This window comes from Diabrotica virgifera, chromosome 7, assembly GCF_917563875.1.
Source record: "Diabrotica virgifera virgifera chromosome 7, PGI_DIABVI_V3a".
NCBI classification, from domain to species: Eukaryota; Metazoa; Arthropoda; class Insecta; order Coleoptera; family Chrysomelidae; genus Diabrotica; species Diabrotica virgifera.
In genome coordinates, this window is record NC_065449.1 from 81,721,311 (window position 1) to 81,742,036 (window position 20,726).

A 20,726-nucleotide genomic window follows, 5' to 3' on the forward strand; every position below is an offset into this window, starting at 1 on the left:
TCCCTAACTGTAATGAAAATTCAGAAGAAACCCTGCGGCAATTAATCACAAATAAGTGGCTGATTTTTTTATATAGGTTTCATTTAAGGGCAATTGCCAATTTTTAATTACAGGTGTTACATTTAAAAAAACCCCTTTGTGTACCATCTGAACCGCCTATGCTAGAGTAAAAAAACTTTCAGCGATTATCCATGTACTAGTGTTATTTACAAATTTATATAATGCACCCCCACATTTTCCCCGGAACCAACAAAAAAAAAAGAATTAATAAAGAAAATAATCAAAAATTTATTTTGGGTCACCACTGTGGCTTTAGGGTGCAAAGAAAATAAAATATACATAGGTCATAATGTGTAGCAGACAGTATGTTCTTTTATTTTCCATAAGTACGTGATCCATAAAATGAATAGGTGACGAAAAAAGAAACAAAAAAACGAGCCCGCCAAAGCATTTCTGAGGTTTGCGGCGCCACTGTGCCGTACCGGTTGCTTATACGAAAAAAATGCATACAATATTATTTGGAGAGAAAATAGTGGTCTTTAATTATGCATAAGTTTTGTTTTAAAAAAATGCATAGGTAATGAGAAAATCGTCAAAACATGCTTTCCAAGGGATAGGGGTAGTTTCTGCAGTTTATTTTCAAGGATGGAGGTAGTTTCCGCAGGGATGTTGCAATAATCATAATTATATATTTATGAAAAACCCTATTGATGGAGCATATGTCCATATGGGTCAAAAAGCAAAAAAAAAATTTTTCAACCCCCCCTTTATTTATTTTTTTTTGGCTACAGGGGTTGCATTAAGAAATCGCTTTTGTTGTCCATACATGGGTAATAAGAACGTGCACAAAATGATGTATGAAGCATTTTAATAAAGGAAGAATTCAGGATCGGATTATACATATTATATTGGACTATATACACATTGGCAAAAACAATAATTTAATTCATATATGTACCCATATTAGAAAATTTATTTAGAAAATTAGTTCATATTAAATGTTAAATACTTTGGTTTAGTAACAAAAAAATAAAAAACAGATGGCCATAAACAAAAAACCAGAAATAAATGTAGTAGTTTGTATTTTGACAACGATACCCGATTTGGTCGTCGAAACGTTAATAAAATTATTTTTTCAATTTAATTGTGGCTTATTTCCCATCTAAATAGTTAAGCAGAAATAAATGTAATTACATGTTAAAAAAGGAACTTATCAAACCTATCGGGATTCTGGCATGTCGGGATTTTGGCCTGTCGGGATTCTGGCGTGTCGGGATTTTGGCCGTCGGGATTCTGGCCGTCGGGATTGTGGCCGTCGGGATTTTGGCTGTCGGGTTTTGGGGTAGACCCGTGTAATCGCTGAAAGTGTTTTTACTCTAGCATAGGCGGTTCAGACGGTATAAAAAGGGGTTTTTTAAAATGTAACATCCCGTAATTAAAAAGTGGGCAATTCCCCTTAAATGAAACATATACCAAAAAATCAGCCACTTATTTGTAATTAACTTCCCTAGGGTTTCTTCTTAATTTCCATTACAGTTAGGGAAAAATATATTTTTTTAAAACATCTTTTTTAAAAATTTGTCAACTTTGGGGCGCTACCCCCGCTAAACGGTTTGTGATAGACATATGCTGTCGGGAAATAAAAGGGTTCCGGGGCGAAATTTTTTAAGAAAAAGTTATGCTCATAATATACCAGAAAAAAAAACCAGACTTATGTCCATTTTGGGAGGTTCAACCTAGGGTTCCTACACTAGAGATCATTTTTAACATATTTATGTTTTATCGTGAACGTCGTCGTGAATAATGTTTGCAAGGCTGTATCATGTTATGCTAAATATATAAATAATCATGAACATTTCAGTATTCATTTCTGCACTGTTTAATTTGCTGCGTAATGTATTAAATTTTACAGGAGAGCGAAAACAAAATATTTGCTTTGATTATTTCCTAATATATTTTTTATCTTAGGTAGTATACATTTAATTTTTCTATCAATATTTTACCTGTTACAACTGGGCTAGTAGACCAGGAGTAATCTGTAAAAAAACGTGTATTTTTGGATGTGAGAGGTGGCATTCGGATATTTTCAGATAAAGTTAGGTGACATCTTCAGTAATAATAATTATTATAAACAATTATAATTGACTTATGCTCCTTCTCAAATATGCCCGGAACATTATTAAAAAAATTAAAATATTTAAAAATTTCGAAAAACATCGATTTTTTTCTGCTTTATTTGCTTATAACTTTAAAACGGTTCGTTTTGGAACAAAGTCGTAGAGAAATAAAATAAAGATAATTGAATTTTGTATGATATACGACTGGTCAAAAATGTCTTAAGGTATTACATTTTCTGCAATATAGCAATAAATACAAAATAAGGGGGCAAAATACGCCTGTTATTATTCAATGTTTCTTAACCACTTTGGTGGCACTTAGAACCTTAGTAATTCGCTTAGAAAATTCTTATAACTTACTTAAATGGTCTACCAAATTTCATTAAAATCGACCTAATAGATTTTGCATAATAAATTTGCAATGTAAATGTTTTTAAAAAAGTTCAAATTTTTTACAATCTTTCTGAACAAAAAGTAGACCATTTAGAAATTGGCTAATTTTTTTACATATAAAGAGGTGCTATACCTATCTAATACACTTTACAGAATTAAAATCGGATTATTTAAGGGGCCTCAGCAATGTTTTAAAATTATAAACAATTTTTTGGCTTATAAAAAAATAGCTTTGTTTAATAATAAAAAAATTAATTTTTAGCAATGCAAATAATTAAAACCGGTATAATTTGACTTAAACTTTTAAATGCTGTCAGCAGAATTGCTATTTTATTTTTTAATCAAAAGTTATTCTCGTTCAAAAATTGCAATTTTTCGATTTTTTTAATGTTCCACCTTGTTTATCTCGAAAACTAAGCATCCTACGAAAAAACTTGTAAGAACATTTTTTGTTTAGAATTACCCAAGAAATACAAAAAAATGTTTTATTTTGCGAAAAATCGATGTTATGTAATTCCTCAAGTTCTTTGTTTATAACAATCTTATCGACATCCGGATCAACTGTTACCCAAAAAATTCGTGTTCTACGGGTCCAAAATACATAAAAAAACTTGGGTAAGTCCATCTAAACAAAGGAGCCCGTAGCACCCCCTCCTGGACACAGCACTAATTTGTTTATAAGCCAAAAAACTGTTTATAACTTTAAAACATTGCTGAGGCTGCTTAAATAATCCGATTTCAATTCTGTAAAGTGCATTAGATAGGTGGAGTGCTTCTTTATATGTAAAAAAATTGACAAATCTTTGTATGTTCTAGTTTTTGTTGTGCAAGATTTTAAAAAATTTTAATTTTTTAAAAACAGTTTAGATTGCAAAATTATTATGCAAAATCTAGTAAGTCAATTTTAATGAAAGTTGGTGGACGGTTTTAGCACATTACAAAAATTTTCTAAGCGAATTAGGAAGGTTCCAAGTGTAACCTAAGTGATGGAAAAACCTTGAATAAGGACAGGCTTGTTTTGCTCCCTTATTTTATATTTATTGCTATTTTGCAGCAAGGGTGTTAAATTAAGACATTTATAACCAATCGTATCTGATATAAAATTTAATTATCTTTGTTTTATTCCTATACGACTTTGTTCCAAAATGAATCGTTTTAAAGTTATCAGCAAAGAAAGTAGAAAAAAAAACGAAATTTTTTGAAATTTTTTAATATTTTATTTTTTTTTATTAATGTTCCGGGCATATTTGAGAAGGAGCATAAGTCAATTATTATCAACGAAGTTATCACCTAACTTTATCCGCAAAAATCCGAATGCCACCTCTCACATCCACACTTTATCCGCAAAAATCCGAATGCCACCTCTCACATCCACCTAAAAACAGATCCTTTGGGATCATCCATAAACTACGTCGTAAAATTTTTGGACTTTTTAATACCCTCCCCCCCTTCCGTCGTAAATCATCGTTTAGAGTTGACCCCCCCCTCATAAAGACGTCGCAATTGTAACTCATGACCCCCCTTTTTAGTGATTTTTTTTTAAATTCCATGTTATTTCTGGATTTTTTAAAGTTAGCTATCAAAGTTACGAATTGTATCCGACAATTTACGAATGTATCCAAATTAGAATTACTATGTAGCTCATTAATATCCGCGTATTTAAGTATAAATACAATGTACTAACTAAATATTTTATTTCTATAGAATATTTTATTTCTATTCATTCTTGTACAATTGTTTCACACAGAGTATTCAGTAAATAAATGAACAGTTTAATATTTATTGCTTCCAGACGTTGTTCTGGAATGTTTTAGAACAATGTTTTATTGTTTGGTATTCTGTACAAAACTGCTAGCAATATTATTAAAGCTGTGAGTGATAAAAACGAAATAAAAGTAATGCGATAAAAGTAATATACCTACTAATTCTTTTTAATTCTAAAATAGGGTATATTTTTTACATTTGTGAACATCAAACGACGTCGGATGTGCACTTATGGCCCCCTCCCCCCCTATCGTATACCGTCGTAATAAGCAACGACCCCCCTCCCCCTTTTCAACGACGTAGTTTATGGATGCCCCCTTTCTGGTCTATAGAGTAACATAGGAAAATTATTTGTTAAAAGAAAATAAAAACAAAAACGACATTTTGATTCAAAATAATAGAGTTGCCCTCCAAACAATTTGAATTGGCACTTTTTCCCGAAAGAAACGTTAAAACATATTGGTGATATATGGTTGTTTTTTGAACTAATACTTGTTTAACACGTTTTTCATCGGAAACTAGCACATCTTCTTGTCAAAATTTCCAGTGATACTGTTTTTAGCGGACCATGAGGTTTGATTTTTAATACTTGTGACGTATTGTTTGGCTCCATTGGTTATGGCTTATTCCAGGGCGCATCTGTTTTGAGATGGACGTTGAGAGGTGACTAAAATTTTTTTGCAGAAATTGCTTGAAAATTACTCAAATAATAATATTTGAGTTATCCTCCCACTCAAAATGGTCCGGAACATTGTTTAAATAATCAAAATGTCAAAATATGAAGGACAAATTCGATTTTTTTATTGGTTTTTTTATTATAACTTTAAAACTATTCATTTCTAAGAAAAGTTGTACTGACATAAAAGTTGCGTAATTAAATTTCCTACAATACAGAATTGGTTAAAAATTTAAAAAATAGTCACCCTTGTTGCAAAATAGCAATAACTGCGAAAAAAACCATACAAAAACAAGTATTCGCATTTTATGTTTTTCAACCATTTACGCTACACTTAGGACCTTCATATGTTACCCAGAAAAACCTTAAGATATAGTAAAACAACACTGTAAATTTCATTAAGATCGGTTTAATAGATTTTGCAGAATAAATTTTGCAATCCAGCTTTCGCAAAAACAATTCATTTTTTTAAAATGTTGCAGGACTGAAAATAAGGAAGATAGCAAATTGAATTTTTCTTTCTCTTATAGAAGTGTACTGTACCTTTCATTTACAATTTGCAAAATTAAAATCGATTAATTAACACGGCGTCAGGAAATTTTTTAAATAAACATTAATTTTTGGTGCTACGCGCAGGACAGCGGTGTTCGATTCACACAAGTTGATTTCCACCAAAATTTTTTCCAATCTTTATCTAATATATTATTTTCTTACTCTATATTTTGTTGTATTTTAATATTTTAATTTCACAAAAATCAAACTAATTTTATTATTGTTTGTGAAATATTGTTTAAACAATTGTATATGTTTAAAAATAGCAAACTTTTATTCTCTAAGGTAAATATATGAACAAAGAAAGTTTTTGCTAAAAAAGTGGTATTTCAAAAGATAGAGTATGTGTTTTTATTTTGCAATAAACAAATTTATTTATTTATATCGAAATGTAATAAAAATTAAAATGTATCAATCATTATCAAAGGTCATTGAAATGCCCAATCAGGGCAAACTATCCTCTGTCCTGCGCGTAGCACCAATAATTAATGTTTATTTAAAAAAATTCCTGACGCCGTGGTAATTAATCGATTTTAATTTTGCAAATTGCAAATGAAAGTTACAGTACACTTCTATGCGCAAAAAAAATTTCAACTTGCTATCTGCTTTATTTTCAGTCCTGTAACATTTTGAAAAAATGAATTTTTTTTTGCGAAAGCTGGATTGCAAAATTTATTTTGCAAAATCTATTAAATCGATCTTAATGAAATTTACAGTGTTGTTTTACTATATCATAAAGTTTTTCTGGGTCAAATATGAAGGTCTTAAGTTTAGCGCAAATGGTTGAAAAACGTAAAATGCGAATACTGGTTTTTGTATGTTTTTTCGCAATTATTGCTATTTTGCAACAAGGGTGACTATTTTTTAAATTATTAACCAAGTCTATATTGTGGGAAATTTTATTACGTAACTTTTACGTCACTACAACTTTTCTCGAAAATGAATACTTTTAAAGTTATAATCAAAAAACGAAGACAAAAATCGAATTTTTCCTTCATTTTTTGACATTTTAATTATTTAAACAATGTTCCGGACCTTTTTGAGAGGGAGGATAACTCAAATATTATTATTTGAGTTATTTTCAAGAAATTTCTGCAAAAAAATTTGAGTCACCTCTCAACGTCCAAATGTACTAATATTTTTACAGATGCGTCCTGGTCTATATGGAGCTCAAGTTATTCAGTCTATTGGAACTACCTGAAATTGTACTTCAGCCGAAAATAATTTAGTTAGTTAGTTAGTTAGTTAGTTTAGTTAGTGAGTTTAGTTAAATTAGTTTAGTTAGTTAGTTAGATAAAACAAATAAGATCAATTAAGCATTTGCACTAAAATTCCTAATGCAAAAAAGCAAATTGAAGTCTTAGGAAAAAGAACAATTTTTAGTGTAATACCTGAGATTTTAAATGGTAAATACTTTGGTTGATTTATTTCTTAAAAGGAGCGGTAATATACCGTTCTAATTGCTTGAAACAACAATCCATTTATCGGAGAAATAAACGAACATCTCCAACTTCGATTTGTTTTAAGCATACCTCACGCAGAAAAGAAAGAGACGTTAGTATGGGAAAGAACGGGGCATGGGAGAGTGAAAAAATATAAGTCGTCACGTTCGGGGTCAAAGTTGAGAATATCTTAGTGGGACTCACTCGATTCTGAACAAAAGCGGCATCGAGAAGGCAATTTTCGCGTGTGAGGTATGATTTTAAGAACCTCTGCAGGCAGCAGTATCTACATTGTTCATGATTTTTATTTATGGAATACTCTCTTAAATTAAATCGGAAAAATACGTAGTTATGATAGTTAGATGACGAGATACTCGTCACAATTAGTATGACATATTTTTAAAAACAAAAATATGTTTAAAAGCCAATATGGCTTTAAAGCAGAACATTTGAAGGCACGTGTATGACCTTCCTCTCAGATGAGTTGTTAAGTACTAGTACTATGAGACTAAGTAAAGTTGTTAAATCACCAAAAAAGGAATAAATGTTAATTTTATTTTGGTCCTTTGCGTTTTCACAGTAAACGTTATAAACTCTGCGTAAAAATTATGGTAGGGGAGCCCAAGAGGGGATTTTGCGCGGTACTCGAGAGCGTCAGAAAATCATATGGGGAGAAACCCCTGTATCCTCGTACCCTGTAAATGTACGCCTACCATATATGGATTCTTAATACAGGGGACTAAGTTAAGGACAGTCCGTAAAAAAATCTATCCTTAGAAAAACTCGAAAACGTCAGATTAAGAAAGGGTAAGTTGTACCGGGTGTCCCAATAAGAATGGCGCTCGGCCATATCTCAGGAACCGTTTATAGTACAGCTTTGGGAAAAAAATTTTATAACAAAATTTGCCTCGAGAAAAGCCTGGAAATTATTTTCATAATTGTAAGTCCACCGCTAGAGGGCGTAATTAAATATCAAAAATTAAAAAATCGAAATTTTACAAAATTTGCTTAATGAAAGGACACTGGAAATCCGATTATCGTATTCTTCATCAAATTCTGCGCATATTTTATTTCACAAGTTTAAGTCTACCTGTGCAAATAAGAGGTGGGGGTGAGTGGGAACATTGTTATGAAAAAATCGCTGTAAGTCCGGTTCTGCTTAATCGATTTTTGCAAACTTGGTCTTGTTGAAAACAGCTCTTTTTCGTCAATGTAATAGTTATAATTTGGAAACAGCCTATTACGTAATATGCCGGTTAGGAGGCGCTATTCATTTTCTTTTTAGAAATCTAGTTTTCTTTGGAAAATATTAAATACAAGTATGTATTTTTTTCCTGTATTACAAAATTAGACCAAATTAGCAACAGAATACCGAAAGCCTCATGTCTATACCTTTTTTCTATCTCGAGATATCTTAAGAAACGTGTAAATTTTAAACATAACTGTTGCTGTCATATAAGTGGAAATATATAGAAGCAAGTAGTGTGCTTTGGAAAAAAACAAAGAAACATTTTCCAGATGTCACCGTATATAATAAATCAAAATAAAATATGAAATACTCTACTACTGGGGTGACGTCTTTGGGGATATTTCATTGCATATATTCTAGCCGCAACAGTTGCATTTCTTATGCATTCAAAGAATGTGGCTATCATGTCAAATGCTTCTTAGTTTGTAAGAATTATCTTGAATTTCACTCTGTATAAATTTTATATAAATTTTAATAGAAACAAACCGCAACAAACCATCAATGAACAAATTTTTATGTTTTACTGATTTGACACATAATTTGACACATGATGACTTTTTGAAGTTAATACTTCTAATAGTTCTATTTTTTCCATAGCACACTACTTGTTTTCACTTTGACTTCCTTAACTTAGTTTACCGGTGACAATAACAGTTATGTATATATTTATCTTAGTTGGGAATAGGATAATTGATATTAAAATATAATGAAATAAAAATTAAAAATTTGTGTAGAAAATCTGACGTTTTTATATTTTCTACGATTCATCGAGAGAAAAGCAAATGCGCGGAGGCAACAATTCATAAAAATTTACATATTAACACAATTTTTTTGGTATTATTTGAAGTATTAAAATTAGTGTAATATTTAAACAAAAATAAAATTAAACTGTTTAAAAAATATTTATTTCGTTAAAATCATAATAGTAGAAGTATAATTTCTTACTCGCGTACAAAGTACACACACTCTTTTTTTGTTATATTTTATAGTGTTATTTGTCTTATTGTTGTTTTGATTCATTATATACGGTGACATCTGGGCAATGTTCCTTTGTTTTTTTTTTCATAGCACACTACGTGCTTCTATATATTTCCACTTATATGACAGCAACAGTTATTCTTAAAATTTACACGTTTCTTAAGATATCTCGAGATAGAAAAAAGGTATCGACATGCGGTTTTTGGTATTCTGTTGCTAATTTAGTCTAATTTTGTAATACAGGGAAAAACATACATACTTGTATTTAATATTTTCCAAAGAAAACTAGATTTCTAAAAAACCATAAATAGTGCCTTCTAGCCGGCATATGACGTAATAGGCTGTTTCCAAATTATAACTATTACATTGACGAAAAAGATCTGTTTTCAACAAGACCAAGTTTATAAAAATCGATAAAGCAGAACCGGACTTACAGCGATTTTTTCATAACAAGGTTCCCACTCACCCCCACCTCTTATTTGCACAGGTAGACTTAAACTTGTGAAATAAAATATGCACAGAATTGTATGAAGAATACGATGATTGGATTTCCAGTGCCCATTCATTAGGCAAATTTTGTAAAATTTCGATTTTTTAATTATTGATATTCAATTACGGCCTCTAGCGGTGGACTTACAATTACGAAAATAATTTCCAGGATTTTCTCGGGGCAACTTTTGTTATAAAATTTTTTTTTCCAAAGCTATAGTATAAACGGTTCCTGAGATATGGCCGAGAGCCATTCTTATTGGGACACCCGGTACATGAAGAACAGTGTATATTTAAAAAAATTTGACGATTTAAGCGGGGCGTAAGGAAATGAGCGAGTCACAAAGTTTCACAAAAAAAGTGAATATTTCGAGAAATAAACATAAGATCGAAAAACTGAAAAATACGTGTTCAATGTTTTTCAAAAATATGTCGAATGATACCAAACATGACCACCTGTAACGGTTCACGTTACGAAATTAGCTCTTTAAATATTGTTATAATTATTTTCTTTTGATCGCTTAATTAAATTTCTCTAATTTGCTCGTAATTCCCATTTATAACTATTATTTTCTTTTATATCTTAAAAATATTTATTTTATGACGCCATAACTCAACACACTAAAAAACTACCTGATAGCTTCGTGGGTTGGTAGCGGTGGATATGGCTTCGTGTTCTGAGGTCGTCCTTGTGACAGACGAAAAGAACGTGAGCTTTCACGTGTGGTTGGAGATTCAACGAGCATGGATGGGTGGCGTGTGAAGATCAAATTTAGAGGTTAGACCTCGTTTTAGTTAAAATGTGTGAATTTCGAAGGATGGATCACCAAACTTCTTCAGAAGTCTTTGGAAGGAATCAATACAATGAGATTTCTGCATAAAATTACGTATCACACGGTAACTAGCGATATCTGTTTTTATATTATTTTTTTTATAACTGTCAGCAGCCATTTCATGGTGACATATAATTTTTCCAATTAAATCATATGTGTAAATTTATTCAGTGAATTTAGTAGATATCTTTTAATTAATTAAAAATCTTTAAGTAATATTCCTCCACAGAAAATCCTAATCTTAATTTTTAGCTATTTATCTGTATCTTTGATATCTGTATATTTTATTCTTACATCTAATAAGTAGCCTATAATTATTTTAAAGGAATCAATATCTATTCTGTAGTTAAATCCCGAATCCACGTCTGTAATTAGAAATTCTCACATAAATCCTTGTCAAGGTCAAGTAGTCCATTAATTAGAGGTCTCTTTTTGTGTGTAACTACTGGGTTTTTTACATTACTATCTATCTTAAAAACTTTCCTAATTTTTCTTATTTCTTTTCTTTGATTTGTCGTACGCTTGGGAAATTGAAATAACGGAAATTGTGTTTTCTAGCCACCCATGTGAAAACTTAAAAACACCTCGAAACACCGAGTGGCCAATCTCCAACCATAAGTCACTGGCAGTAGTCACTTGGGGAAACAAGCTTTTTTGGGCACTCCGGCTCCTTTTCGTCTTGGCACCTGGGCCTACAGGAGTCATGGGGGTCGCACCATCCTGATGCTCATTTTCGAGGATGCAACCGCAACCTCTTTAGGAAATCGTTCGATGAATGGGTTTGTTTGGGAACATTTAGTGTTGTGCTTTGAATAACTATTGGTTTTACATTTCACACATTTGATTTAATGCACTATGTTATTAATTTTTTTTTCAGATTTAGTTTACCTTTGTTTTTTTATATGACATATTTGTATATTAATATTTGGTTCTCAAACTATTGTATCTAGGTCATCGTTTCGGTATTTATCTTAGCTTCATTTCTATAACTTTTATTAATTAATTTTACTTAATTCATCATTGTATTTTCTCTTCGTCAGGCTTGTGCCTATTTATTTATATATTTTTCATATTTGTCGGTTTTAATTTAGTTGTACGTAGCAAGCGTACTATAACCATTTGGTAGAAATCTCATGTGAGTTGTACCCTATATGCAAGTAAGAGGTACTTATGTAATTTTGTAACAGGTAACATTATTGTGGTTATCTTAGATAGATATAACTTTTGTATAACTTTGTCATGTTAGAGTCACATGTGTAACTTTGTGTAACTCAGAGATTGTCAAAAATCTAATAGTTATTTTTAATAAATATTTACTTATTTTGTATATCATTTATTTTTATTATTCCTTTATGTTCACATTTATTGATTTCGTGTATTTAATATTTGACAGCAGTGTAAGATACCTGGGAGAGTGATCGAAGATCATTTTCTTGGCGCCCATGATTTGTTAGTTTTATTTATTTTGTTCGTCTTTAGCCATTATTCATCTTCATTCATTTTCAGTACATTATTCTTATTTTATTATTTCACCTTTTAGTCATCATTACTATCTACTTAGAGCTACTGTTCTTCGACAGGCATGCAAACGAGCCGTATCCATCCTTGAGTGTCAAGTTGTTCTCTTGCATTTCTTGCTAGCCACTCTATTCAGTTTGCCTCTGTCTATTCATATTTCTACTTCTATCCCTTTTAATTCCCCTTTCCTCAACTTCATCATCATTATCATTATTTCCCCCTACATAATCCCTAATAATTTCCCCTTCTCCAACGAGAAGCTATTTTCTTTCTTAATTTTCTGTTTATTTTCATTTCTGGTTCCACCTAGTTTTCTTTCGCTTACTTCTGTTGGAGTTTATCCCTCTCTTTACATTCACTCCAACAAAAGTACTTCAAATTGTTTCACACCCACGGACGGGGGGTGGGAGGTAACTTTAAAATTTAAATAGGAACCCCGCGATATTGCGCGAAACGAAGATCAGATCGAAAAACTCAAAAATACGTGTTGAATATTGTTCAAAAATGTTGTTCTGAAGCTATTTCCTTGTGGCATTTTTATAATCAATTATTTTCAATTATTATCAAGTATTATTATTTTGTATTTTGACAACGACACCCGACTTGGGCGTCGAAACGTTAATAAAATCATTTTTTTGGTAAAATTGTGGCTTATTTCCCATTGAAAATAATTGATTATTGAAAAATCTATCGAATGACACCAAACACGATCCCCCACGGAGGTGAGTGGGGGTTACTTTAAAATCTTAAATGGGAATTTTTGTTGCAGATTTGGATGCCTTACGTAAAAATAAATAAATTTTATTTGAGATATTTTTTCGAATTATGGATAGATATCGCTATAATCGTAAAAAAACTACTTTTGAAAATGGAAAATTAAATTAAAAAATTTAAAATCCTCACTAAAACGGACAATTTAACTAACCTTTTTTTGGTTTTTGAACCTAATCGTCACAACCCAATATGTCCCCATGAGGCTTTAGAACTGTCTTACATTACAATAATATTCCTTACGAAGCCTTCACCACGAATACTATCAAAGAGCTTCACAACTGGAAATCTCCTGGACCGGACAGAGTTCAAAACTTCTGGTTAAAGAAGTTCTGGAGTGTTCTTGAGTGCTTGTCAACATTGATTAATTACATTATTTCTAATCCGCAGGAAATACCATCATTTCTTACTTAGGGAACCACTTATCTAATACCGAAGGATCAAAATAATAAGATCCAGCAAAATACCGCCCAATTACTTGCCTTCAAACTTTGTACAAATTGATCAAATCCTGTGTAACCCGGAGTATCTACCAACAACTTATTTTCAGGCGCAGGCTGAGACATCGCGCAATCTGCGCACTAGATGACACACCACTTAAACTGAGGGAACAAGAAATGCGCATAAACCAGTGTTGCCAGGTCAAATTTATAAAAGTTACTAGATTTCACTGAAAAAAATCACTAGAATTTCACTAGATTACGCGCATGCGCAATAACGTATAATTATGCGCAGTAACACATTTTTCGTTACTGCGCATACTCGTAAGCATAGGGCTTTCATAAAATTTTCAGGGGATTTCCCTATTTTTGACCTATCCAGGTTAGTTAAAACGCAAAAAGTTCTTACAATTTTATGCTGAAGTAATTATTCCGAACAACCATAATTTAAATTTAATTTATAAATAAAGAGCTAAGTGATTTTTACAAAGGTAGCCATTATGATGAAACATTTTATTTTGGGGAATAGCGGGAATCGGTAACTAGGACATATGGATGGAGATCATAATACTTATTAAAAGTTTATTTATTCATCTCGTTGAAATAGATAAGACAAACGTGATTTTCTTATTAGTTGGGCTAATGGATTGTCAAAGAAAACCGCACAACTATTATCTGTTATTTATGTCCTTCTCTTGACACTTGAAACTCTTGAGTTGAGGAGAGTGTCGTAATCGTGAATTGACTCATCACAGTCATCACTTTTTAAGGATTGCCATGTTTATGTTAACGTTATGGTATGTTATGACTAGGGGCCTGATTCTAATTCATTTCGACAGTCGCAATTTCATTTCGACACCGCCATGACAGCAACTGGGGATATTAACCTTATCATGTTGAGACTGCTCAGAATTTGGGTTGGCGCTTCGGTTTCTTGGATTTTGTTGATAGTCTGGGAAAATTATCGAAATAATAGTACCATTTTTGGGAAAAATTATTTACCAGCTATTTTATTGCTAAAATCGAATCTTAAGATTGCATATATTAGTAATATGGGGTATGACAAGTCCGCAGAAAGTGTGTTATTTTATTTATAAACAAATTAGCACTCCTAAATCTTCTTTTTTTTTCAATTAGTGGTCTGTAACTCCTATAATTTTTCCTTTGAGCCAAAAACACTCAAATAAAAATTCACCGTAATTTAGTTCTGCACAAAGTTATTTTTTTTCCGATTTCCTTCAACAAAAATTTTACTCAGAAAATCCGAGTTTTCCCAAAAAATCTGCCATTTTCAATTAAAATTTTAGGGAAGTACCTAATTATTTATCAATAATTAAATAATTGAAGACATGAAAGATTTATTATAGTAGATTATACAGAGGGGCTAAATTATGGAATAAATTCATTTCTTTAAAACGGACGATTTTGGAGCAAAATCCCGAAAGAGGTCGATTTTTATTTTTAAATTACAATTTTTTGGCATATATTTCATACTAGTGACGTCATCCATCTGAGCGTGATGACGTAATCGATAATTTTGTTAATGGGAATAGGGGTCGTGTGGTAGGTCATTTGAAAGGGCGTTTAATTCTCTATTCAGTAATATAAACATTAATATCATTAGGTATTTATACAGGGTTGCCAAAAAAAAATTTTGAATTAAATTAATTGGCGCAAAAAGAAGAATGTATGTAATTTATTTAACTCAAAATACATTGTACTGCTGTCAGAAAATAGAAAAAAAGGTTTATTTCACAAATAAACATTTCTTTTCGCTTAAATTAAATCACAAACAGCCTCCCTCCTACCTATTGGCAGTTTGAACTTTTAATTTAAGCTAAAAGCAATGTTTATTTGCAAAATAAACATTTTTTTCTATTTTCTGACAGCAATAGAATGTATTTTGAGTTAAATAAATTACATGCATTCTTCTTCTTGCGTCAATTAATTTAATTCAAAATTTTTTTTGGACTCCCTGTATAAATATTGATATTAATGTTTATAATACTGAATAGAGAATTGAACGCCTTTGTAAATGAGCTACAACACGAACCCATATTCCTATTTAAAAAAATAATTACGTCATCACGCTCGGATGGATGACGTCACTAGTTTGAAATATATGCCAAGAAATTTAATTTAAAAATAAAAATCGACCTGTTTCGGGATTTTTCTCTAAAATCGTCCATTTTAGAGAAAATGAATTTATTCCATAATTTAGCCCCTCTCTGTATATCAGGAGACCGGCGACAATCTAACCAATAGTTTAGCAATAATTAAAATGTTAATTAAAAAATTTCGGTCGAAATAATAACCAGAAAGATTATGATACACCAGAATAACTATGATTTTCATATAAAAAAGCACTATACCTATTCAACGTACCTTACAGGATTGAAATTGGACCATTTGAGCGGTCTCAGGAATGTTATAAAGAAACAATTTTTTGGCTTATAAACAAATAGAACCCCTCAGAAAATATTAGATTAAATTAAATTAAGTTAACGCTGTTCAAAAGAGCACGGCTTCTGTGTCCTTTTCGAAGAAAAACAAATTGAATTGCGAGGAGTGATTCCAGGTATAACCGGTCAAATTTGACCGGCATTTGCGACAGAGTTATAAACAACAGGATTTTAATCTTTGAACCATTAGATACCTTTTAATTCCGGTCCTCTTTGTACATACAAATTTTCATATCTTCAAGACACTCATAACAAAAAAGATTTATGTCACTGTCACCAAATTATTTAATTATTGATAAATAATTACTTCCCTCAAATTTTAGTTGAAAATTAAAGATTTTGTTTGGAAAACCCGAATTTTCCGAAGAAAATTTCCGTCGAAGGAAATTGGAATAAATTATCAATGTGCAGAATTAAATTACTGTCAATTTTTATGTGAGTGTTTTGGTTTAAAGTTAAAATTTTCGGAGTTATAGAGCAATAATAAAAAAAAAAGATTTCGGAGCGCTAATTTGTTTATAAACAAAATAGCACACTGTCTGTGAACTTTGCACAGCTATATTACTAATATAGGAAATCTTAAGATTTGATTTCAGCATGTCCAGCAATAAAATAGCTGGTAATTAATTTTCCTTGTTTTTTACTAATTTTCCCAGATTATTACCTCACATCTTTCATTGAGTTGATGATTCATGTTGTGGACATTCTCAATTATTATATTTCTAATTTAATACTATTCTATCTAATTCCTCAAAACAAGCAAATTTCAATTAAACCCAGCTATATTATAATACCTTTTGATTTAGTTTTCCTTGCAAGAAATAAACAAAACACATCTAAACTAAACCTAACCTCGCTTTTGGCCATTTGGCCATCATCTCCGTGTCAAATAATTTCGACAGTCGCCATATTGAAAGCGACTTGTTTTTGGTCGAAATTTGATTTAGAATCAGGGCCTAGGTATTAAATTGCCATCACAAATTTCTGGGGATTTTTCTTTCTTTGCAAAGAAATTTTTAAACAATACAGGGAAGTATTAAAAATGAATTTTAATACAAACGTATTAAAAATACTACTGAAAATATTTTTTTTTGGTATAATGTAGTAAAAATATTCAATATAATGGAAATTTCCAAAAATCACTAGAATTGTGACTATTTTGAAAAGTTATCACTATTTCACTAGATTCTTAAAAAATCACTAGATCTAGTGAAATTTCACTAGACCTGGTAACACTGGCATAAACCACCGCGGTGGTTTATGTTAAAAATAAAAATAACCCATAATAAATTAATCCCATAACCGTTCTAAGCAAGAAAACATGCGCACCTGAATGGGTATGCCTCTGCATGGGCAGCATCTGAATGAGGTTAACCAAGACCAAGAACATGTCGACAATTTAGCGTCGAACTATTGGTTGCCATTCAGAATCAGGTTATTCTAAATAGAAATTACCTGAAGTATATTGTCAAATATCCTCAGGTCCAAAACGACAAATGGCGATATGGATGTCAAGTCCTAGAATCCATCCAACATCTTACCGGGGGCTGCCAGGCGTTTGTCGGAACTGATTATAAAGAACACCATGACTCAGTAGAAAAGATTCTTCACCAAGAACTAGCTAGCATACTTGGACTTCTCCAGACCGACCATCTCCCTTATTATCAATACCTCTCTGATAAAATGCTTCAAAACGACAACTACAAGCTATACTACTAGGTGCGCATACACCAACGAGTGGCACATAATAGACCGGATCTCATACTAGTTAATAAACTTACTAAGCAAATAACATTAATAGGTGTAGCGATACCTAATGACAATAATCTGCTTGTTAAGCACAACGAAAATATTGCCAAGTATAGAAATCTCGAAATACAAATAAGGAGACAATGGAGAATGGAGACCCAGACAATACCTATTGTTCTTTCTACTACTATGTAGTCATTCCGAAGAACCTTATAGAAAACATTAAAAAACTGGGTCTAAACCAGTGTTTCCCAACGTGGGGCCCACGCCCCACAGGGGGACAATTTGATTGTTAAAGGGGGCAATTCGAATATGGGCTAGACACGAGTTTACCTTTTCGCTATGGGCCATTTAAATGTAATGCTAAATTTCTGTGAAAAACATAAAGTTTCTATTTAGGTACTGCTCATACTTCATCTAATAATCTTATTCTTGAGCCTAGTCAAATATCTTTATTCATCGCCAAAACTGGAAAAAATCATACTACAGGAGAGAATTTAATAAAACCGTCAATATCAGCATTTCATAAAACGTTTCTTGAAAAGGATGACAAAAATGTAAAAGCTATGCCACTCAGTAACGATACTGTTAGCAGAAGAAAAGACGAAATGGGTAAAGATACTGAAAAACAACTTGTTGGTTGAAAAGCTGAAAACAAGAAATTTCTTGTGCAAATGAATGAATCAACTTTGAGGAGATAATGAAGCAGTATTGGTAACTTGAGTGAGATGAATTGATGTAGGGCATTTCGCTAAAGAAATGTTGTTATAAAAGCACAATAATGAAAAATTTAACATCTTGTGCTGCTGATGGCGCGGCGCTCCTAATGTGTTGGCAAACGAAATGTTTGCTTAAAATTGATAAAAGATGCGAATCCATAAGTGATTCTTGTACATTGTGTTATGCACAAAAATGTTAAACATCTCTCCTTTTCTATATGAAGTACTACATTCCCTAAGAAAGTGTGTTAATGCTATTAAATCTAATGCCAAATGTGAGCGTCTCTTCAAGTTATTTTGCGAAGAACAAAATGAAAACCACGTGAGACTTTTACTTCATACTGAAGTAAGATGGCTATCTGAAGGGAATTACTTGAAAATATTTATGGAACTGTCTATTATTAGCGATTTTTTAAGCGACACACCTGAAATTAAGTGTCTGTTAATATATGGAAAAGTGTTTGTGAGTTATTTAGCCAAAATCTTTGAAAAACTAAATATTAAATAAGCAATTTCAAGGAACAAATAAAATTCTTGTCGAAGGAAAAGCGAAGATATTATTTGGATTCATTACTCACGTTGAGTTATGTCAGAAACATATATTAACTACACAAACTTTAAACCGTCTCATTGGCTCCAAAAATGTGAAGAAACTGATAGCGCGTTATACTTCTTATTGGCAATCATCTAAATATTCTATCGGCTGATTTAAAAGAAAGATTTTCTGACTTAAAACAAATTGATATTCCAACATGGATGATGTAGCCAACGTTATAGCCAGGGAGGTAGTGTCAAATTTGACCGGAGCATTTTAGCATGGCTCTTTTTATTTAGGTAGGTGTTCCAAAGCTTATTAACAAATTATGTGTCAGCTGGCCCAAAACCGGGGATTTTAGACAAGAAAAGGTAAAATATGAAAGTTGATGGACAAACGCTACAACTTAAATGTCAAATATTTATATAAGTTACTCAGAACATTTGATAGACTTGCTTACTTGGCTCCTACCTTTCACTCAGGAGATCCGGGTTCAAATTCTGGTGCGGAAAATTCTTTTTGTTTTTTAAATTGACATTTTATTTTGAAAAATAATTATTTTTATAATACCACGGCATGTCCACTTGGCCAGCTAACATTTTTTGCAACGTACATGATGCAGCTGACGCTTTTTTATTACAATCTAAAATTCATAAATTATTGATTTATACTTTTTAATCTTTGCCACACTAGTCCAAGAATATTTTTTTATTATTAACTAGCTGACCCGGCAAAAATACCTAAAAATTACCAGAAAGCCAAAAAATACTAAAAAATATTGCGCATCTATACTTTTTTCTACAAAATGCATAGTTTACGATTCTATAAGCGACATAGTTACAGACAAACATTCATTTTTATGTATTATAGAGAATAGCGAAATATTTAGATTGTTATTCAAAAATGGGGGTTGGTGCGAGAAAAGTGAAAATTTAGGGTTGTATCTTTCGGTTCTACAACATATAAAATTAAGAAAAAACAGTTTGTCCAAAAAAATAACAAATAATGTCTCCCTTTCCACTTAGATTGTTGGTCTTACCAACTCAGGAACCTTCAGAGGTTCATGTATAACAAATTTGCTTATTAAGATCAATCATAATATTATGACCAAGAATGCATAGTTTGCGATTCTATAAAAGACAAACAGTTTTTTTTATACTGTCTCATATAAATAATAATAACGTGGTATTATAAAAATAATTATTTTTCAAAATAAAATGTCAATTTAAAAAACAAAAAGAATTTTCCGCGCCAGGATTTGAACCTGGATCTCCTGAGTGAAAGGGAGGAGCCAAGTAAGCAAGGCTATCAAATGTTCTGAATAACGTGTATAAATATTTGACATATAAGTTGTAGCGTTTGTCCATCAACTTTCATATTTTACCTTTTCTTGTCTAAAATCCCCGGTTTTGGGCCAGCTGACACATCATTTGTTAATAAGCTTTGGAACACCTACCTAAATAAAAAGAAGCCAGCCATGCTAAAATGCTCCGGTCAAATTTGACACTACCTCCCGGGCTATTAGTGGATTTCTCTGATGTATCAAATACGCAGTATCAAGAAGAACTCGTAGAATTGCCAAATGGTGAATCAGTTAAAACTTTATTTAATATAAAATGAGCGGTGGCATGGTTTTGTGGGAAAACAGAAATCAAATACCCAAATTCAACCAAATGTGCAAGAAAATTATTACTACCGTTTTCATCTTCATATTTTGAGCTGAATGTGGATTTAGTAATGTAAATGATTTACTGTTAAAAAAGAAATCGGCTGGATATAACTCAACGTGGACACTTGAGACTGAAGCTAACCAAATTGGAAACTAATATAAAATCTCTGTGCAGGAAGAATCAAGAGCAAGGATCAAAGTAAATTAAAATAATAAATTAATATAGAAAAATATATACATATTAAAATTATTTGGAATCTTAATTTGAGTTTTTCATTATATTTTTGAAAATGTACTGTTTCGATAACAATTTTCTAGTGATTTCTTCCTAAAACCTATCGTTTTCTAGGGGACCAATTTAATTTTGTAA

At 31.5% G+C, this 20,726-nt stretch overlaps 1 protein-coding gene across 1 annotated transcript in view; it reads left to right on the forward strand.

The window, feature by feature from the left end:
- The window catches only part of LOC126888546 (uncharacterized), a 30,683-nt gene extending 12,606 nt beyond the window's left edge, over positions 1–18,077 (forward strand). Inside the window, exon 3 of the mRNA XM_050656892.1 lies at positions 17,833–18,077. Coding sequence (XP_050512849.1) covers positions 17,833–18,077 — 245 coding nt within the window. The remainder of the gene's footprint in view (positions 1–17,832) is intronic.
- Positions 18,078–20,726: the final 2,649 nt, after the last annotated feature.